The sequence below is a fragment of the Cryptomeria japonica genome, chromosome 6 (assembly GCF_030272615.1).
Source record: "Cryptomeria japonica chromosome 6, Sugi_1.0, whole genome shotgun sequence".
NCBI lineage: Eukaryota > Viridiplantae > Streptophyta > Pinopsida > Cupressales > Cupressaceae > Cryptomeria > Cryptomeria japonica.
In genome coordinates, this window is record NC_081410.1 from 146,332,315 (window position 1) to 146,356,115 (window position 23,801).

Sequence of the window (23,801 nt, forward strand, 5' to 3'; positions counted from 1 at the left end):
CTTACAACCATCAACCGATCCATAACTAATCGGTGCTATAAACATACCCGATAATGAATCGGTATCAAAGCATATGATAATGGATCAATATAAAGTAAACAATAACAATAACTGTTAGCATTATATGCTATCAGGTTGATACCCCGATAGCATATAGCCCGATAGCATTTAGATTGACGCTTAACATAGTTAAGTAGGTCGTCAATCTAATCCATCATTATCCAATATCAATATCATAATTATGATCAATGTTATAGTCTGATAAACACAAAAGCATGAATGAGTAAACTAATAACAGAATAGAGGAGATTAATGAGTGAGAGTCTTATCTTGCAGAAGCTACTAATGCATTAACATAATTTACATGTGTTTGTACTAACGAACCCAAACCCCTTTTCGAACCTGAACCGGCAAGCTAGGATGTATCCAAAAAAGGCATCAAGGTATGATTGCAAAGCCACAAGTAGATGACAACAAAATGTTTTCTTCTATTTCAAATTTTCAATGCATCAACCTATTTCATTAGCAACGGTTTTTTCTGTTATAAAACATTAGCAATGATGGTCAATCTCTGGAGAAGGCAATTCTAAAAGCTTTCCTCGAGCTAGAAATTTACAATTGTCCTAGCATAAGAGTTGATAGTTCAAAAAGATGTAAAGATTATTGAGTAATATCTGCGCAACACGAACTTTTATCAATTAGTCTAAGCAGTGTGTATGCCTATCCAATGCCTTCCAACATCAGCTCAATGACAAATTAAAAGCAATGTATCCAGTCAATTCAAGAAAATCCAAACCTTATTGTTTGACATATTTGGCTTGAAATTTTAATGTATTGCAACACTGTGCATAATAAGGTATGCCCATTGTCAAACACATCTTTGAATATATTTATTACATCTCAAACGATAAAATAAATTTTATTACTTGAATCTTATAAATCAAATAACACGTCCAGCCCAAAATGTCTAAAACCTCCACCATTATATTATAATATTGAAGTTCTGGAAACATTTTCACATTTGCTCGAAACATTGCAACAAGGACCACTTCAACATGCACAACAAACTTGCAAACAGGAGCAGAAAATACTTACTTTGAACAAAGGATGTACATCACCATCAATGTCAAACCAGCTGAAGAATACATTGGCTTTTGAAGCAATATATAAAGCAAGTTCACGCTGCATCAAACAATCCCACAAAATCAGTTCTAATGTTGTATATATAATATATATGCAGCCTTGCAGATGATACCACCAGAGCAGATGATGCAAAATTCTTCACATCACTTTTACAGTGGAAGAAATAAATCACATCTTATGATAAATGTCATCACAATGAGCACTAAATATTTAAGTTAAATGTCTAAAATTAAAGAAACCAGATTTTACTCCTATCATCTGGATGAAATATGCAATGACCATTTCCGAAGCAATATGAAATCTAGTTTTTTATTGGCTTAATTTTGTGATGGTTCTTTGTACTAAGAATCATGGTTTTTCAACAATACGTGCATGTTGTGAAATAAACAAAGAGCTAATACCATGTGCAGTTCAATACAATGTTCATCTAATCATGACTTAATAAGCAAATCATTGATGCATATATTAAGTACTGTACGGTCAGTAATGGTTTTCCCCAAATGGCTCTCTGTTGCATGGGGGCAGCTACATAACAAGAGGTCCTCTAAGAAATGAAGTTGTCATCAAATTGATGATCATCTCAGACTTATGATAGATTATTTTAAGAAACTTCAAAATCTGGAACAAGGCACCTGTCTTGTCAATTTGCTTATTTAGTCTTGTTGAAGTGATTTAGTTTACCGAGTGATTAAGGCTTTCTATCTTGCTTTCTTGCCAAGGTATATTATGTTTGCTATCACAATCATACTCACATTTTATTAAAAAGAGAGAGAAGCAAATGATTATATTAATATCCCCAAGTAGCCGAAGTTAGTCAATAGGACTCATAAACACGTCCAATTACAATATAAAGTACTACGATAAAAAATAATCCTAGGAGATGACAGGACCAAGAACACAAATAGTAAACAAGGCGACAAATGAAAAAGAAGACTGAGCTAAACCTAAATCCAGTAAACTGTGGCTATAATGAACAAGAACAAATATAACTACCCATGACAGTGTAAAGTACTGAAATAATTTTTTGCTTGTACTATGATAATTGTTTGACACAAGTATAGTACTTTAATAATAATGGGTTTCCGTTTAACTATGTTCTTTGTTCTTTGTGTGCTCATTTCATCAGAGTTTAACAGAAATTCCATTACATACAATACGAAATTAAATTCTATTGACTGACCACCATCAACTTAATGAAAATATTATTCAATGTTCTAGCTTGATTGTAAATACATTAGAAAAATAGCAATTTCTGACCTGGTATGGAAATATAGCTTGCTGTAAATTCCAGCACCAATTATATGATTAGCAGTTTCAAATTGACATTTTCTCCTTCTAAGCAATTTGAACCATCCTCTGATTGACTCAATTGTCTATCAAATAAGTCGCTGGTTAGTGATTAACTGTTGTGACCACCTTAATTGGCTGTAGCTTTGTGTTTTATTTCCATATACGGCACCACCTTTATTTCAGCAAATCCTCTCTTTTGTAGCTCCACTTTAATTGCAAGCCCATTTCTCTTGCAAGGACTGGTAAACTCCTTGTTTTAAACTGCTGCTTACTTTCCTTGAGTGGCGGCTAGGAAAAAGAGCATCCATGTTTTTTCTAAAGTGGCCAATACTCCTTGTTTCTCCCCAAAAAGGCAGGTTGATTAGTAATAAGAGTCCTAATAACCTTTGAAATCCAATCAAAGCCATGCCCAATATTCAAAACTTGTTTGTACATTTATCAAAGCCCACGACCTCCTTGAAAATGACACATTATATAGCTTTTGAGTTTTTATCGGACAAAATCTGATGCCACTGTTTGAAGAGTCCAATGGAATTAAAACTCCTTCATTTTCCATGCCTACTGAAGAAGACTACGGCTACTACTAGCCGATTATTCCACGGCCTTTACAATCTTGCAACACCTCCTTGAATTTCAACACCACCTCGATGCAATATGTGGCTGGCTGGCAAACACGTCAAACTCTCACAAATAATATTTAATGCAACGCTCCATTCCTTAAGGCTTCCTCTTTCAGGTGGCATCTAGTATTGGAAACATGGGAAACTGATATAGAATCAAAGTTTTAAAACTCAGACTTGCCACGGACTTAGCAAACCAAAAATTTGGACTCGGACTCGGACTCGTGAAAGACTTGCGAAAGACCCGGCAAGGACTCGGCAAAAAAAAAAACCGTAGTTTTACAAAAAAAACATAAAGAAATTAATGCATTTAGAGAACAAAAGAGCCATAATTGAAACATTACACATGTCATATGATCTACAAACGCGCAATATTTGAAATTTGAAATACTAAATCTAAATACCCAGATTTCTTCAATGCTAATTATGTTGTTATATGGAGCCTAATCAGACTCAGAGGTTAAATTTTCACTACTTCCATCAGCGCAGTTTCCCCCTATATTTTTCGACGGGGGTTTGGGGGCAGCACCCCCAAGTTGGGGTCAAGGGGCATCGCCCCGCGAGGCCAAAAATACTTTTATTATTTTATAAAGGCGTCAGGTGTTATTTTTCTATTGGCCCACGTCCAATTAGGGTTACCCCTTAACCCCCAAAAAAGTCAAAAAGTGGGGACGCATGCCTGTGGAACACTGTGAAAAACAACCCTTCATGAGATATATTTACTCCCTCAGTTATGCCAAATGAAGGCAAATTTTTTTTTTAAAAACTCACTTTTAAAGCTTGCATGGCATTTTTCTGGGTCACGCAAGTCCGTGCAAAAGACTCACGCAAGTCCTTGCAAAAGACTTGCGAGTCTTTCAAATGGACTTGCTAGGACTCACCTCGCGAGTCCTTGGCGAGTCAACTCGTGGCTCCCATGGACTCGCAAGTCCGTGGCGAGTCCACGAGTTTTAAAACTATGTATAGAATGACTAGCACAAAGAAACAAAACCTTTCCCTTCAAATTTATTCTTTGCCTACAGAACTTGAAATAAATTTGTAAACTGCAAACCTAGAAAGATTTATCACTTAAATTAAATCTTTGACTCCTTAAACCTTCAACACAACTACAAATATTGTGTGAATCCACCATACATTGACTAGGGAGAATTCCTTCTTTGAAATTAATCTTTGTCATAGGGTTTTCATCCTAGGGCTGTAGGAAATCGCTTAGTCCCCAACTAGGGTTTCAAGAAATATCCAGAATATGGAAATGTCTGCTCACTACCTCCTTTCATAACACTTTTTGGGATCTTTCTAGAACTTACAATTTTAAAATAACTTTCTAGAGAGATCATATTTATCGCTTTATAAAGTAACTTTACTTTGATTTACTTTTGAACCATAAGAGCCACTTTATAATTAAGATTAATTATATTACTGCACAAACACCAAGTTGTGGAAAATGCTAAAATTGGACAATTATAAATTTTGTCCATGCCAACATGAACTTAAGTTCGCAGGATGCCAATCTTAAAGAAGATTGGCACTTTTCAAAAATAGCAAACCTCTCCAGGAAATGTGGAGTGCTCCCAAAATGTTAAAGTTTAAACTGCACACAGAAAGTACCATAAGACGCACCTTAATTTCTTGAAATCCTACCACTGCCAGAATTCTATTCTGAAAGGCCAAAGCACTCTCCAAGAGAATTGGAGTTTCCAAAGATATTGAAAAAGCCACAAAAAAGGGGCATTACAGACAGGATGACTTTTGAAGGGAGCAAGGACGAGTTTTGAAGCTAAGGACTAGATGCTGAATGGAATATTTTGTGGGGTCATTGAAAAGTAGCTTCAAAAACATTGACACCCTACAACCAGGCCTCTGGCTACTTTTTGCCTGTCCATTGTCATTTACAAGCATTCTTACACCATGTAAAGTGGTATACATGAGTAACATGGCTGCAAATGACTAACAACAAAATTGACGTCTTCAAAAATAGAAGTAAGACAATGAGTTATTACTCAACTGACGTTGAGTAAAGGTTTGCAGCCTGAGTACTCCTAGTGATGAAAGTATGTGTGCTCTATACAAGAGGTACAAGTAAGAATCCAATAGGTGGAGAATATATACCTAAAATAAAAAATATATGAGGTAAATGCAAAAAGAATACCTTGGCATGTCAAGAATATAAAAAGAACACTATTTAATATTGCACTTAAAATGCTCTCACCAATGACAAATTCATAGTCTATATGTAACTTAAGTTGTATATTCTTGTTGTTTGTACATGTTTCTATGCATCTATCTTCTTCTAGAGGGTTTCTTTTACATATGAAAACATAAATGATAGTGTGTACAGCATGTCTAACAGCCACAATCTATAGCTTAAATTATGATCATATTGTTTTGTATCACAATCTATTGACAGTGGCCTTCATAGTCCTTTCAAGGCTTTCCATATTTTATCCCACCAAGATCTCACAACCTTAGGCCTCTCAATCAAGGGCTTTGATCATATGCTCCCCACAGACATGTCCTCTACCATATCTCAACTGTCCCCATACTACGGATCTCCCAGGGAAGTAGGAATGCCTTGGAAACATCCCCTACTCGTCCTCTAAAACATTCTTCACATTTAAAACATCCAGGATACAGCCAGAACGGCAGACCATCCTCAGAAAATTGAAAAGAAAAATTAAAAATTAAATGCAATGACCTGAATTTATTTATCTACTTCCACTAGTAATACTTTATATACAACCTATGACCTACTTCCTCTAGGAGTACAAGCAACCTAGATTCCAGATTCTTTATCTTTTATTTCTTGCATCCTCAAAGTTTTATCCTGTGATTCATTTTTACTTCTCCCAGTCATCTTTCTTCTCACACCACATATAATATGCGGTATTCCTCCTTTGCATACCTTTCACAATTTCCCACTTATCTTTCAATATCCTATGCACGTTTTAATTTTATCTTTTCTGTGATCTACAAGGAACATTCATCAATGTTTTTAATACCATTTGGTTTTCCCTTTTTCATTTAAAGAGAGTATGCTTTCCTTTCTAGCTTTTGACTTTAAAATTTATATATAATTTTGTATTTTGTTTTGACTTTTAAATTTATACAACTTAAAGAAACAAGCTCTAATTAACAGAAAACAAATAGGTCATAATGTGTACTTATAGAAAAAAATTGGGAGACTGCACACAGAAGGTAAACATACAAATTCAAACAGGAGTCTTCAAAAGGTACCAAAATGCTTTGATATCAAGAAGCCAATCTGAGATATATAATTAATATGGTGAATGCCTTATCATGAATATTTGAAATTTTCTATATTTTAAAATTTCCCTTATTTTTTAAGTTTTCGTCCCCTAAAAATGGGCTTCCTGTCCCCTATCCTCCCAGAAATACATCCCCCTGTTTCCTGCCTCCCCCATCCTGAAAACTCAATGGAACATAGCTTTGATGTAATCCCCTAGAAAGGTTATGCTTCTCACCCTGCAATAGATCATATTTAGACATAAGCACAAACAAGGTAAACATGCAAATTCAAACACGAGTCTTCAAAAGGTACCAAAATGCTTGGCAATCAAGAAGCCAAAATAAAAATGTGACATATATAATTAATAAGGCAAAAGACTTATCAAATGAATATTTGAAATTTTCTATGTTTTAGAATTTCCCCTATTTTTCAGTTCTCATTCCCTAGAGAAAGACTTCCTATCCCCATACTTCCAAGAATACATCCCCCTGTTTCCTGCCTTTCCCATCCTGAAAACTTGGTGGAACATAGCTTACATCTAGCTCTCTCTGAGCTTTGTATCTAACACACTTGGGGCTATCCTGATCAAAGCATTAAAACTGATCTCCATGATAATTCCTACATCTTACCCTCCATTAGATCTACTCCCTTCAGCAACCTTAAGACTCAAGGAGTTACTTCAACATTGTCATTCATCACTTTGGCATTTCAACCATTTGCTCGGAAATATCTTCTAAAATCTGCTTTGGCATTCTGGGCATTTCATTCAATTCTTTTAAGATAAAAAAAATTACATTTTGTACGGAAGATTTATTCTAGCAAAAGCATTCTAATAGAATAATTCTTGCACCAACAAAAAGTACTCTTCAAAAGCTTTCTAAAAAGCACTCTTCAAGGGCTTTCTAGAAAATGGTCATCTTGGAATTCTAAGAAGTATCGAGGGATCTACAAACTTGAGAATTTAGCCATTCAAAACTGCTATACTGTCTTTTTTCCAAATGTAGTGCTATGAAAAAAGCGAAAAAACTTCATATTTGTACTCAAGTATGAAAATCAAATGTTGTTTTGTTGCAGTGAAATTGATATTTTAAGCTTTTCTTGCCTAGAGATTTTGTTTTCATATATTTATTTCACTCAGCATCAATTTTCATCCAACATCTTGTAAAAAGATCTGTGATAGCATGTCACCAAATATTTACCGCAAATGCCCTTTGCAATAAGAGACTATTTCATGCTGCAGAAGCAAGGTCCATGACCATAGCACATATCCAAGTATAGCGAAGGCATAAAAACAAGAAAGTACTGCAATTATACCACCATCATCAATCTACATCACACCATAGGAAAACATTACAACCATAAAAATGGTGTTAAGTATTAAGAAAATCATTCAATATAGAAATCAATTATGATAGCATCATTGATTTCTGTATTGATACATTTAAGATGGGCACAACACTATATTTGCCACTCCGAAATATGCCTTTTCACTACTATCATCACACAAGAATCAAAGGCAATGTGGTTGTTAGGGGTCAATAACACATGTTAGTTTATAGTTGGGTTGGGTGTTTATGTTTTGTTATGTTTGAGTCGCCGAGAGGTTCCCGTGGGGTAGTTGGTAGTTAGTGACGGTTGGCAACTTGGCCAACCATCCAGTCTATATATGGTATGGATGGAACCTCGGCAAGATTGGTATTGTACTGGCATATTTGAGAATTCAATACAGATATCATTATTCTGCCATAGCTGTTCTGTAATGGTTATTTATGCTTTCATATATGTTAATGTTCTGTTACATCAATTGTTGGTAAGTGTGGAATAGGTCTGTTTATCCGTGAGTTTACCAACCTCACCGTAAGGACTAAACATTTTGGCGTCATTGCCTATTCAAACCTGGAGATAACTATGGCTGCAGGCGGAAGGAATTAACGGACCAACCATTCAACCAGCAATTAATTGTCATAGACAATGAGACACACAAAGAAAGTACCACGGAAGAGGCATGAGAGGATCAGTTGACGGCAAACTTGGTAGAGTTGTGGGATGTGTCGGTCACGCAATACCTACAGAGGGAGGCTCAGTAGAGAGCCGTCTCTGAAGGCACAATACGTGGTGAACTCACCGTCAACACTCCCGTCTTTGATCTGCTCAGAAGTATTCCAAGGTTGCTCGCTAGAAATCTGATTGCACTCCAAGACCGAAGAGAGGAAACTACACGGGAACTCCGTTAGCAACAAGTACTCCAAAGGTACTAAGAGCGGAACTGTAGGGAGGAAAAGGAAAGGGATACAAGCCGACATAGTACCCCCGGCACTTAATGCCCCTACGACCAAACAAAGACAAACATACCACTACCATTGACGGAGTAGACGAGGGAACTGTACAGAGATCCCTCCACATAAAAGAACAAGCCGAGCGGAGACGACGGCTAAGGGAAGTTAATGACTCGAGGAGACTTGAGGAACATAGCAGAAGTCGGAGTGTGAGTCGGAGTCATAGTCAGAAAAGACAAAGACCATGTACGTGGAAGGAGTTGGAGGAGGTCACTAGGAACCTGCCACTTCCAGACGTAGCAGAGGAAGATCCCGCCAACCAGGCCCACACTTGACATCAAGTGAAGAAGACTCCCGAGCCGAGTCGCGGAGCAATCCGTTAGAGTATTCTGAACAAGGAGAGGAGGCGGTACGGGATCTGCACGAAGAGATCGCCAATATTTTTGAAATGACATTATCCCGCATCAAGAATTTGTCCTTCACGAAGGAAACCAAAATAGGAGGGTCAGACCCAAAAACCCCGAGAAGGAGGTACTATAGTAGCAAGGGTGACCAAAGCCCTACGGACAGGGGTCCAACCAGGTCAAACACGTACGGTACCTTCCAGCCACATAATACCTTCCGAGTGCTACATAAAACCCTCCAGACGAAAACAATGGCACACACTCCAGAGAAACAAAAGCTTCCAAAATTCATGGGCGACGGGTTGAAGGATTCCGTATGACATTGTAAGACATGCGTGACCATTTGGGAGGCAAATGGCCAAGACGACCAAGATTACTAGTTGAAGGCTTTTCCGGCCACCCTGCGAGGAATGGCAATTGACTGGTATACTGACCTGCATGCCTAGTATAAAACATCATGGAACAACCTGAAGAAGGCTTTCCAAGAGGAATTTAAACTCCTAAGGGATGACAATGAAATCGTGGCGGATATTTACAATACCAAGAAGGGAAAAAGTGAAAGTGTGCAGGCCTATAAAAGAAGGCTAAGGGAACTGCTCAACAAAATGGAGAACCAGCCGAATGATGGCTTGAAGAAGAGATGGTTTGTTGACGGACTGGTACCGTCCCTCAAATGGAAGATGAAGGTGGTCCCTCCGCCCTCGTATGACGAAGCATACAACCGCGCGATGGATATTGAGAGTGAAAATAAGACATCCCGAGGGAAGCGCCGAGTAAGTGATGGTAATAGTACAGACGAAGACAACGAAGGGGAATATAAGACCGTACAAGCACTCCGAAGGGATATGATGAGGATGAAGAAAGAACTAAAGGCTGACAAAGAAAATGGCAAGGAAGGGAAGGAACTATGATGCACCGACTGTAAGACAAAAGGGCACACTAACAGGAGTTGCCCTCGAAAAGCCTTATGTGACATCTGCCAAGTAATGGGACATTCCATTAAGGAATGCCCGTACAACTTGAAAGCACGAAGCACCCAAATGCTCTACGCCCAACCCGACCAAGTCACACCGCCAACGACACCTCCGAAGCCGACAACAAACTCCGACACCTCTCCTAGAGGGTACCGAAAGAACCGGCGGGGTAACAACAAGTCCAACAATAACACGCCGAGGAGTAGAATTCAATATGACACAAAAGGACGACCCATGATCCAATGCCGAAAAATGCAACAGATGGGGGTGTCACTTTGCACAAGAATGTCCAAATGGAGATGACGCAGGGAGTTTGTTGTGCAAATGGTGCGGTCCGGGGAATCATGAGGACACAGAGTGTCCAAAGCAAAAAGGGATGAATATGCTAGAGGTAAAAGAACCGAAGGAAGGTGTACTGGCAATCACAAGATTGCAAAACAAGAAAGCCATGTATCCTGACCCCCGCACGGAAAAGGAAAGACTCCAAGAAGCCAGGGCAGACAATGAACGTGCCATGGCAGACGAACGGAGGGCCTCGCATCTGGCTGCCAGTACCCCACTTCGGTCGAGACCGGAAAAAACTATCATTAAGCAAATGTTACAGACCACTATACCCGTATGAGTATCAGACCTCCCACAGACCATGCCGCAGTTGACGATGGCCTTGACAAATGTAGTCAGTGACACCACCGCCGACTAGGAACACCGAACGACGACAGGACCATCTAGTATGGCTCCGGTGACAGAACCTGGTATGGATGCCATAGATCCTATGATGCTCACCGTAAGCATTGGACGGAAACCTGTAGTGGTCGATATGGAGATAATCGGACAGAAGCTCACAAACACCATTGTGGATGGCACGTCTGGAGTCAACGTGCTACCGAAAGAAACTTGGAGAGGTCTTGGCAAACCTATACCCTTTGGCCACCAACATTCCAACTCGTCAGTGCGGATCAGCACAGCATCAAACCCCTCGGGACTCTCATGGCACAAAAGGTGGTGATCGAGACACAACAATTCCTTCTGGAATTCATAGTCATTACACTGGAGAGAAAAGTTGATCATGGCTAGAGCCAATCATAACTGTAAGAAGAATACACTCTCAATTGAGAGTGAAGGTCATAAGTATGTGATTGACCTGACGAACCAGGTCATCAATGAAGAGCTTGCGTCGTCTGACTCCGACTCGGAGGACTCAAATAAATGGAAGTGGGTTCCAAAGGAGACAGAGGGGGGAGGGAACCCAACGAGGAAGGAGTGTTGGAACTAGATGGATGCTCTAAAGATGGAACTAGTTTATTGGCCCGACTCGTCCATTGGCAGATGGAGGACTATGAGGTCTTCCACTCGGAGTGCCACATGCTGCAAATATGCGAGATTGGGGAATCAAGTGGCAGCACGGAAGAACAATCATTTCCCCCGAAGTACGGTAGGTACCAGGAAGGGATGGTACGGGTAGATGACACACCAGCCCACCGGTTTGAACAAGACAAACCTATCAAGTACGAGGAAAGGGATGTGAAAAAAGTCAATCTAGGCAAGGACGAGGACCCGCAGGTGATACTCGTCGGGGATGATTGAAACCTCGTACTGAAGGCGATGGCCATCAGGATATTTCTGGAATACAAGAACGCCTTTGCCTGGACCTACAAGGACTTGAAGGGGGTACCTCCGGAACTGTGCGTACATCGCATATCCCTCGTACCAAGAGCCCAACCCGTACGGAGGAGACTGTACAGAATGAACAAGAACTACGCAGCCAAGGTGAATGAGGAAATCAACAAAATGTTGGAGGCTGGGATCATATTTAAGGTGGAAACAAGTGACTGGATCTCCCCAATAGTCATTTCTCTCAAGAAGGAGGCTAACCAGATAAGGATATGCGTAGACTTCATGTACCTAAACGCAGTAACAATCAAAGACCCATTTCCAATCCCATTCACGGACAGCATTCTGGAAGAAGAAGTTGGGCACGAGATATACACATTTCCGGATGGGTTCTCGGGATACAATCAGATAAGTATTGCGGAAGAAGATAAGCTAAAGACTACATTTGTGGTGGAAGAGGGGGTGTATGCCTACAATCGCATGCCCTTCGGGCTATGTAATGCACCGACAACCTTCCAGAGAATAATTTTACACATCTTTGACAAAATGTCCGTAGGGAACTTCAGGGCGTTCTTGGATGACTAGTCTATTTTCAGTGATCGGGACACTCATCTGAAGGCACTCGCAGAATGTATGAAGAGGTGTCGGAAAGCTAGGCTAGCTCTTAACCCGAAGAAGTGTAGGTTTATGGTACTGCAGGGAAAGCTCCATGGCCACATTGTTTGTAAAGGTCTAAAGACAGACCCAGATAAGATAGGGGTGATCATTAACATGAAGAATCTGATGAATGTAACAGGAGTGAAGTCATTCTTAGGCCACGTTGGCTACTATCGGAGATTCATCAAAGGCTTTGCACAAGTCTCCTGGCCCTTGGACAAGCTAACAAGGAAGGGAGAGTCGTTCGTATGTGGTGCGGAGCAGGAAGGAGCCTTCAAGGAACTGAAGGATCGGCTAGTGAGTGCACCGATACTGGTGTACCCGGATTGGAATAAAGAGTTTCACGTACACGTCGATGCCTCCAACTTCGCCATTGGTGCTACCCTCGCTCTAGTGGGGACGCAAGGACTGGATCACCCTGTTTTTTTCACCAGCTGACTTTTGTCAAGGGTCGAACAGAACTACAACACAACGGAGAGGGAGGCACTCGGGATGGTGTACGCGATACAAAAGTTTCACCACTACCTGTTGGCTACTCCGTTTACGTTTTACGTGGACCATCAGGCACTAATGTACTTGGTAAATAAACCGATCATCCAAGGTCGGGTAAGTAGATGGTTGTTGCTTTTGCAAGAATTCACCTTCACCATTATTGTGCGGTCGGGGAAGTCCCATGTGATAGCCGATCAACTGTCAAGGATCAGGACAGGAGAGTCGTCCGAAGGAGTGAACGAGGACTTTCCGGATGCACACTTGTTCCAGATTGCAATACTACCATCGTGGTACAAGAAGATCAGCCAGTACCTCTCTACTTCCACATTCCCAAAGGAGATGCCTCTGGGGGAATGGCGGAAGTTGGCACTGAAGAGTAAGACTTTCCAACTAATCAATGGCATGTTGTATAAAATGGGACCTGATCAAATCCTAAGAAGATGTGTCGTGGAGGAGGAAATCCATAGTGTCTTGAAGCAAGCACATGACAAGTTAGCAGGTGGACACATGGGACAAGATGCAACTGCGCGAAAAGTACTTCTGGTCGGTCTATGGTGGCCAACTCTACACATTGATGCTCGGGAGTGGGGGGTTGGGTGTGACACTTGCCAAGGTGCAAGAAAACCACTCAAGCAGAACTTCATGCCCCTCTTTCCCTCTTAACCACAAGAGCTATTTGAATGATGGGGCCTGGACTTTGTGGGACCCTTGAAGCCAAGCACTATGCATAGGTGCAAATATATTGTAGTGGCTACAGAATACCTCACTAAGTGGGCAGAAGCGAGAGCCCCACCAGATAACACGGCTCTAAGTACGACATGGTTCTTGTATGAAGAGATCGTCACAAGGTACGAGATACCCCTTCAAATCACAAGTGACCGGGGAATGCATTTTGTCAACCAAGTAATCCATACCATGACCGGGGAGTTCAAAATCTTTCACAATCTCTCTAGTCCGTACTAACCCCGGGCACACGGACAAGCAGAAGCAACCAACAAGGTATTGGTGTCAATAATTTATAAGTCGTGTGGGGTGGAGCAGGATGATTGGGAGGAAAGGCTACCAACGGTATTGTGGGCCTACCATAAGACCTACAAGGTCACTATAGGGCATACCCTATTTCAGCTCAAGTATGGACAAGAGGCAGTTGTACCTGTCGAGTACACAGTACCAAGCCTACGAGTGGCGAAGAATAATAGACTCAGTGATGAAGAGAGCTTGAGTGCAAGGCTTGACAGCCTGGTGAAACTGGACGAACGAAGGGTAATGGCACAATGGGCAACGCAAGTGCTGGCATGACAAGCACCTACAGTGGGCCAACTTCTGGTCAGGGTAGTTGGTTTTAAAGTATAATGGTCGGAACAAACTCCGACCAGGAAAGTTTAAATTTCATTGCCTCATACCCTATGAGATCAGAGAAGTTGCCAAGAACGGGGTGGTGAAATTATCCACCTTCGATAACAATCCAATCAGGGACCCAGAGAATGGTTTGAAACTAAAAGTCTACAGAGAACGAAACAAACCTGTGATTGGGATCAACATGTTGGGATACACTACAAAAGGAAACTAGACCATTGGCCAGAGCAGGTAAGTGGAAGAAGACTCGATGGGGAAAGCAGAGCCCTACCGGAGAGATGAAGATTGGGCGAAGTCTCTTACAGCCATGGAAGAACGACTTGTGCCGAAGCGAGTGGAAGGTGTTGCGGTTCTCAGGATCCACAAACACATGACAGATGTGTATTTTGGGGACCCGGCTGTGTGGGTACGGATTTCAAGACATTGGAAGAAGCGGGCCCCATATGAGGGTCTTCGAGAAGGGTATGTAGCATACGATATCGATGAAGAAGCCGAAGCCAGAAGGAAAGCCGAGAAAGAAAATAAAGAGGAGGAACCTATAGACTTGGAGGAAGAACTTGACCTAGAGGAGTACGGGGCAACTCTAGGCCCCTGTTTAAAGATGGTGCTGAAAACGGAAGACTTGTTCATCATCGCCTCCCAGCCAGGCAAATTTGAAATCGGACCCAATTCATTATACCGGGTAATCCCTAACCCCACGAGCCCTCCGAAGGTTGATAGAGAAAAGGTAACATGGTACCAACAATACGGAGGCCGCTACATTGACAGGTGGTATAAGGGGGTGGGACCTGCTCTGTTAGTCAACAAGATATGGGACCTAGAGTACGTGGGGACGTGTTGTGCACAAGAATGCTACAGGAGGATGCTACATGTATGTATGTGGTTGCACGATTCGGAGATAAGGGTAACATCCCAAGGTGAACCCTCAGGTGTGAAGAGGAACATAGAAGGCGAGGACACTGACAAAGGACCAAATAAAAGGCGGAAGGAAATCGGAATAAGTGGCAAGGGAAAAGCAAGGAAAAAATCAAGTACCCAAACAACAAAGAGGAAACTAAGGGGGCGAAAAAATTATTCAGAAGTGTCTGCAAAGACGATAAGATACCCTGTAGATCACAAAAGGCGAACTAAACGATGTGACCTAACCCCGGGACACTTTAGTAAACTGAAGGTACGAAAAGTTGCATTTAACAAATATTGCCAAATGGAAAGTTTGAAAAAATTGTTAAGAAAGGGGGTATTGAAAGTTGGGAAAGCAAAATATAGGAAAGAAATAAAAAGGCCATGGTTAGTGAGTATTAAAAAATTAAAGTGTAAGGCAAAAGTGATGGAAATAAGGGAAAAATACAATTAATAAGGCAATTATTTTGTAAAAAGTTAATAAAGTATTTAAGCCTAACCCTAACCCTAAAAAGAGCAAATGACTATAAAAACCCCCTAGAAGCTCATTTTTACACAACACATGGGCAATTGCGCTTGTGAAAGCAAAAGGACCAAGAGAGAGGAAGTGCGTCCAGAAGAGATTGTACGGCCAATAGGCGCAGCAAGGGAGTGGAATCCGTACGGATTACAAATACGAATGCATTAAAGATTGGACAAATCAAACCATACGATGTTGCAAGTAAACTGTACGAGGACCATTGCATGACATACAGAAAAGCCGTAGAGAGCTCAGACACAATAACTCGAGAGAGGTTGTACTGTAAAGTCGTACAGTCCACACGAGAACACTCTAAGGCGAGGTCGTACGGTGAAGTCGTACAGTGCACGGGTACAAGACATCAGGAGAGGTCGTACGGAAAAGATACCCAGAACTCGTGCATAGGAAATCCGTACGGGTTGCCAAGATCAAGTTCACAGCAACCGTACGGACAAGGGAGGTAAGGAAGACAGGGAAAAGTGGACACCGTACGGAATTGGAAGGGTTGCAGTATTGTCCGTACGAAGGAGATTGGACACCGTACGACCACCGTACGGAATTGGAAGAGGGTTGCAATATTGTACTGCAACCCTCTTCCAATTCCGTACTATGGTCGTACGGTGTCCAATCTCCTTCGTACGGTGTCCACTTTTGCCATCCGTACTGAGTTGGGTACAGAGTTGACATGCATTAAAAAAGTTGTATGGAGAAGCGATAGCCAGCACAATGGTCCATACAAACTGGCATGTCAAACCTTCAGACCATTATAATAACGGTCAAGGACTTGACAAAGACAGGAAAACAGACACACGGCAAAGCAGTTACAGTGCAACCATGACTGCTACAGACCCAGCTAGGAGCAGTAAGAAGGCCAAGATCAGACCAAAAGTACAGAAAGATCCGAAAGGAATCACTGCCAAGAATGTGGACTTTGAGAGCATGACTGGCAGTGAATGCCCTGCTTGGTGGGAGGAAACCCCTCCCAACCATGTGATAAAGGACTCTCTCAGGAAAGCACAAGTGCACCATGCCATTCAGATGCCGACATTCATTATCAAGGATTTTGAACCAGTGTTGTAGACCGTGGTGTCTGGATACAACTGCCAGGAAAGGGCCTCCATCATTCGGTTCTAGGGTTGCACAGTACAGGTTTCCTTCAAGGCTGAAGACTTCAAGAGGGTATTTGGTATACCCGAGAAGGGAGCATCTGCAGCAAAACTAGCCAAGAAGCTCACCAAAGAGAAAAAGCAGTGGTTGTTGGACATGGTATGCAGAGATGACCTGACAGAAGAACAATGTAAGAGTGCTTGGTCTGATGGTAAGGGATTGAACCGTGCTTTTATTGCACTTGAAGTGGAGGATGCTGATGGACTTGGTAAAAAGTCGACTCACATGGGCCAATCAAGCATCCAATATAGTCATCTAGATGATAGGGTTGATGAATGGCATCAAGTGTGGCAAAGTTTACAATTGGGGACAGCTTTTGGCTCAGAGGATTCATGATTTCCTCAAACTAGAGCACAAAATATTTTATATGTGCCACCACACCATCAATCTATTCTTGGATGTACGTTTACAAGTACCTCCAGAGATGTGGGGTACTTTTGAACCACGCAGTAGGGTGGAACCCAATAAACCGTCCATGTACTATTATGCCCATCTGGACACTCTTGGTGACATCGTACAGCCCGCAAAGAGGAGGAAGCTGGACGTATCAGTCAAGGTTGAAGAGGACAGCAGCATTGAAGATTTTGAGGAGGCCGAAGAAACTGAGGAGCAGGAGAGTGGAGATGAAGGATTTCGCATGGCACCACACACGGCAGGAGAGGAAGAAGAGGAAGCGGAATCACAACAACATGAAGGGTAGGAGGAAGAGCGACATGGAAGATTGCGAGCAAAGTGGAAAAGCACGCGGGTGAAATTTACACCCCCCAAATTGCCCCCTTCAACGCACTTGGTACCGCAGGAAGCACTTACATTGGCCAACCCGGTAGGCGACGTCAGCGCACTTGGTACCGTAGGAAGCACTTACAATGGCCAGCCCAGTAGACGATGTAAGACCAATAGGAGTGTTGTTCAGGAGAATTGATAAAGGGGAACCACCGGCACAACGACGAGTATCACTACTGCAGCTCAGTCTGACTGTACTCGAATCACAAGTCGTACCAACAGCAAAGCGTACCAGTAGGCCAGCAGACCGTACGAGTAGTGACCTAGGCGACGGGGGAATGATGGATCGTACGTTGGCAGAGGAGGTCGTACAACATAGTCCAGAGGTAGCAGTACAAGAGGTAGTCATACCAGAGGAAGCTACGAAGACAGCATTACAAGAAGCAGTCGAGGTACTGGTACGACGGGTACTGGTATGGTACCAACAAGGGAAATGATTCCAGAGACGTATCGATGGCAGGAGGAGTTGGCAGTGCTGGACACACTGACTGACGAGGATATAGATGCATCTCTAGACGAGTGGCTGGGACAGTTTGCACTCACACCTCACCCTCCCACCTCGCCCTCACCACATGCCATGGCAGTTAGGCAGAGCCAGACACAGCATAGGACCACTCTTATCACAAACCAAGATGAGAGGATGTCTACAGAGGAGCAGAACATAGCAACTGGAGGTGGTGGACATGGCTCGCAGATCATCGATGTCGAGGAGAGCGAGTCTGAAGGACTACTAGCAGGTCTTTACCTCACCCCACCAGACCCTAGTGATCCAGTAGGCTCGCTCCAGCGGTTCCTTTTGAGATCTTCAAGGTATCTTATCGTCTTTGTAGACACTACTGAATAATCCTTTTGCCCCCTTAGTTTCCTCTTTGTCGTTTCGGTACTTGATTTTTTCCTTGCTTTTCCCTTGCCACTTGTTTTGATTCCCTTCCACCTTTTATTTGGTCCTTTGTCAACGTCCTCACCTTCTATGTTCCTCTTCACACCTAAGGGGTCACCCTGGGACCTTATCCTTATCTCTGAATCGTGCAACCTGTTAGTGTAGGTTTTTTATTTTCCTTATGTTAGGGGGTATTTATTTTTCCTACACATATATTATTTAAGCTTGCTTAGCTTAATACGAGTGGTTTATATGAGGACATGTGGCGAAATACTTTAGCTACATGTGTAACTCTCCACCTCACATGGGTAGTTGAGTTACACACCCTCTTTTGGCTTGTTGTGCCACCTCTAATAACCACTATTTTGTCATTTCCTAAGTGGGTTATGGGGTAGTTGGGTTGCACACCCTCTTTTGGCCTTATGTGCCAACTTTCTCAACTCCTTTCATGTCTTCATGTAAGGAGGTTATGCCACATGTTTTGGCATTTACCAAGAAGGTAAAACCTCCCACTTTTTTATGGGGAATAGGAGTTAATGCACCCCTTGGATGTATATGCTTATATTTTTCTATATAATAAGCACTATACTCTCACCTTCACTAGTTCAGTGATAGCTTGGTGAGAGTCTTCTCCAAATTCTCTTCTTTGTCTCTATTTCTCTCTCATATTGAAATTATCTTCATTCAGCTATTTTGATCTTCGATCATCCGTTGCTCGAGGAGTTGCATGTGATCTACAACCGACATCAGATCTTGGCTGGGTTCTCGCTTCTCGTAGATCTCACACAACCACATACATACGTGTGGAATCCTCTTGTAGCATTCTTGTGCACAACACGTCCCCACGTACTCTAGGTCCCATTTCTTGTCAACTAACATTCATCGGATTCTACATGTTGATGATCACCCCTATCTTATTTGGGTTTGTCTTTAGGCCTTCTTTAAAACAATGTGGCCAAGGAGCTTTCCCTATAGTACCATAAACCTACACTTCTTTGGGTTAAGAGCTAGCCTAGCTTTCCGACACCTTTCCATACATTCTCCGAGTGCCTTCAAATGAGTGTCCCGATCACTGAAATAGACTAGTCATCCAAGAACGCCCTGAAGTTCCCTACGGACATTTTGTCAAAGATGTGTAAAATTATTCTCTGGAAGGTTGTTGGTGCATTACATAGCCCGAAGGGCATGCGATTGTAGGCGTACACCCCCTCTTCCACCACAAATGTAGTCTTTAGCTTATCTTCTTCCGCAATACTTATCTGATTGTATCCCGAGAACCCATCCGGAAATGTGTATATCTCGTGCCCAACTTCTTCCAGAATGTTGTCCCTGAATGGGATTGGAAATGAGTCTTTGATTGGTATTGCGTTTAGGTACATGAAGTCTACGCATATCCTCATCTGGTTAGCCTCCTTGAGAGAAATGACTATTGGGGAGACCCAGTCACTTGTTTCCACCTTGAATATGATCCCAGCCTCCAACATTTTGTTGATTTCCTCATTCACCTTGGCCGCGTAGTTCTTGTTCATTCTGTACGGTCTCCTCCGTACGGGTTGGGCTCTTGGTACGAGGGATATGCGATGTACGCACAGTTCCGGAGGTGCCCCCTTCAAGTCCTTGTAAGTCTAGACAAAGACATCCTTGTATTCCAGAAATATCTTGATGGTTGCCGCCTTCAGTACGATGTTCCAATCATCCCCTACGAGTATCACCTGCAGGTCCTCTTCCTTGCCTAGATTGACTTTTTTCACATCCCTTTCCTCGTACTTGATAGGTTTGCCTCGTTCAAACCGATGGGCTAGTGTGTCATCCACCCATGCCATCCCTTCCTGGTACCTATCGTACTCCGGGGGAAATGATTGTTCTTCCGTGCCGCCACTTGATTCCCCAATCTCGCATATTTGCAGCATGTGGCACTCCAGGTGGAAGACCTCATAGTCCTCCATCTGCCAATGGACGAGTTGGGCCAATAAACTAGTTCCATCTTTAGAGCATCCATCCAATTCCAACACTCCTTCCTCGTTGGGTTCCCTCCCCCCTCCGTCTCCTTCAGAACCCCACTCCCATTTATTTGAGTCCTCCAAGTCAGAGTCAGACGACGCAAGCTCTTCACTGACGGCCTTGTTCCTCAAGTCAATCACATACTTATGACCTTCACTCTCGATTGAGAGTGTATTCTTCTTCCAGTTATGATTGGCTCTAGCCATGATCAGCCATCCCCTTCCCAGGAGGGCGTCGTAAGCTTTTCTCTCCAGTGCAATGACTATGAAGTCCAGAAGGAATTGTTGTGTCCCGATCACCACCTTTTGTGCCATGAGAGTCCCAAGGGGTTTGATATCATGCTGATCCGCACCGACAAGGTGGAATGTTCATGGCCAAAGGGTAGGCTTGCCAAGACCTCTCCAAGATTCTTCCAGTAGCACATTGACTCCAGACCCGCCATCCACAATGGTGTTTGTGAGCTTTTGTCCCATTATCTCCATTTCCACCATGGCACGTTTTCGTCCAATGCTTATGGTGAGCAGAATAGGATCTATGGCATTTGTACCAAGTTTCGTCACCGAAGCCATACTAGATGGTCCTGTCGTCGTTTGGTGGTGGTGTCACCGGCTGCATTTGTCAAGGCCATCCTCAACTGCGGCATGGTTTGTAGGAGGTCGGATACCCGTACGGGTATAGTGGTCTGTAACATCTGCTTAATGTTAAGTATTAAGCTAAGCGGAAAATCATTCAATATAGAAATCGATTATGATAGCATCATTGATTTCTGTATTGATGCATTTAAGATGGGCACAACACTATATTTGCCACTCCGAAATATGTCTTTCACTACTATCATCACACAAGAATCAGAGGCAATGTGGTTATAATAGATGTTGATTGATCTTGAAATTGACCAAACATCACCAATCTCGGTTTCCTCTAACAACCAGTCTTCTCAAGATGCTGAAGAACCCAATCTATTATGCCTAAACTAAGCATATTGAAGTTCATCATCATTGCATCATTAGTTGGTCGATAATTAAGACCATTGTCTTTATTATTGTCCTACAGAAGAGTATATTGCAGAAATAATTACCAAAATGCTTAGTAGAGATAACTATATCAAATGTAGAGATAAGCTTGGACTTGTACCTGGTTTGGTTGTTGCTAATATGATGTGCATTAGTTTCCCATCGGATCATAGTTCACCCAAACTAGGATATTTGGTTTCTTTGTTAAGATACTATTCTTGTCATCTTTTGTAGGTTGTTTTACAGATTGCTTGGTTTCTTATTGTAAGCCTATTTAATAACCGAAAGTACAACAGATCTGTATCGCTGCTTGAATATTTGGTAATGCTGCAAAAAAAACATTCTCTGAAAATTTCATACAGCAACTTATAAAAAATATGTACACATAGCAGGCATTAGATCATTCACTAAATGACAAAATCAGCCATTAGGACTCAAATAAGAGAAGAAAACAAATCAAAAGTTTAAAAATGCATAATTCCTATTGCATTATCAAACAAATCAGAGGGAGGAAGGAGGTTTTAGTTTGAAATTTATATTTCAAAGCCAGGTACATAGGAAGCTTCACCATTTCAGTCAATCACAGAAACAAAAGCCTCTCTCTGCCCAATTTTTTTGTATCTTTCTAGTAGATGCTTTCAGCTGGATATAGATAGATACAGCTAATTAAAAACTTGAAGGAGCATTGATATACTGTTTACTTACCTTTATAATTGTGTTATAACTACTCTATGCCATCACTGGAATAAATAAAATAATATCCTGCTCTTTTGTAAATAAACAATTTATTAAGTTTTGACTTATTTAATTTAAAGGCGTCTTGGTTTAGTTCAAACGCTTTCCACAAACTAATGTACCTGTATGTATAACCTCTATTTTGCTCAACATCTTTAGGTAATGAATTATTATGCTTTTATTTTGCCATACAAAACGAGAATTATTGATGTACATTAATGCCATGAACAACAAAATATATTTTCACATATTTCTCTTTTCATTTCATATGTATTCATCTGCACATTACTCCTGCAGATAAGAGGAATTCCAATTATGTATTGATGAATATGAATATAAAATGATGCTGTTCCCAGTAATAAAATATAAATAAACCACCTATAGCATAGACTGAGAGATCAATAAGAATCCATTTCTCACATCAACAAACCTGATAAAAGGCTAGGCACTGAAGTACAAATTTCTCTTGAGAATCAACATCGAGATTAAGAACGGCATCATAGTCTTTCATCTAAAACCCACAAGCAAAAAATTTAGATTCAGGATTTCTCTCTCATGAACAATTGATAAGAATATGGGCCTCCTAGAATCAAATCACAGCTTAAATGTCATCCAAAATTCAATAAAAAGTGTCATATACCGCATTTTTATAATCTCCAACTGCATGCCAGCAAGATGCTCGCAGGTATAAGCATTCTAAATTCGACTCATCCCACTCCAAACCAGCAGACAGCTCTTTAATAGCATTCCTATTTCATGTGATAGAAAATAGTTTAAGGTAACAACTTTCAAATACAAGCAAAAATAGAAATGAAATGCATTAGTTTAAGCACATAAACAGCAATGAAATGTCAAATTTCTGCAGAAGAATACTTATTTTTGTCCTCTGAAATTTTACAAACTAAGCAAAATTGAAAAAAAAATAAAGTATCATATCATGTAGAATAATGAGCTTCATATATCATACCTTATAAGTAGACAACATTCTCAATACCTATCAAATCACATACTAATGTACCATGAAAATTGAATTATTAGGAGAGCAAAATATTGCTCGAATTTTGATATAAGGCAGCCTAGACAGGACTTTAAGATTACAAATTATAGATGGCTGGATATTCTGAAACAGCATCTATGGTTCACGGCACAAAAGAAATAAGCACAGGTAAATCTTTTGGTCTTTTAGCAGACAACATTCTTAATTCCTATCATTGTCACTTACTAATGTACCATGAAAACTACACTATTAGGATCAAAAGCTAATGATAAGTAAGATAGCCTACATAGGACTTTAAGATAGCAAACTATAGATAGTTAATTTACTCTAAAACAGCATGTACGGTGCATGGCACAAAGGATATAAGCACAAAAATTTTCAGTCATTTAATTCTAATACATAATCCATCAATCTAAACATGCCTTCATACAATGCTCTATTTCCAGAATAAGCCAATCAGTAATTGCTAATTATCAATTCAATCAGAAGCATTCGGGAACATAAGGGAATAAGTAATGGAGGCACTTCAGAATACACATTTTTCATCATGAGCTTAAGATTTCCATTATGAAATGACAATAAACGCAGTTACAAATATCTCACGATCTCCTAGTTCCTACATGTCCAGTAACATATTTCCGGACATTTCATTGTAGCTTCTCCTTAGTACATGGAGTTGTCCAAATTCCCTGGCACCAGACTATACCAATCATAACTTCTGAAATCCCTGACATC

The 23,801-nt window shown here is 41.3% G+C and overlaps 1 protein-coding gene across 1 annotated transcript in view; it reads right to left on the bottom strand.

Moving 5' to 3' along the window:
• The window catches only part of LOC131064984 (suppressor of RPS4-RLD 1), a 187,480-nt gene that overhangs the window by 63,649 nt on the left and 100,030 nt on the right, over positions 1-23,801 (bottom strand). Inside the window, exons 12-14 of the mRNA XM_057999333.2 lie at positions 22,710-22,818; positions 22,500-22,580; positions 1,096-1,182 (exon numbers count right to left, since the gene is read on the bottom strand). Coding sequence (XP_057855316.1) covers positions 1,096-1,182; positions 22,500-22,580; positions 22,710-22,818 — 277 coding nt within the window. The remainder of the gene's footprint in view (positions 1-1,095; positions 1,183-22,499; positions 22,581-22,709; positions 22,819-23,801) is intronic.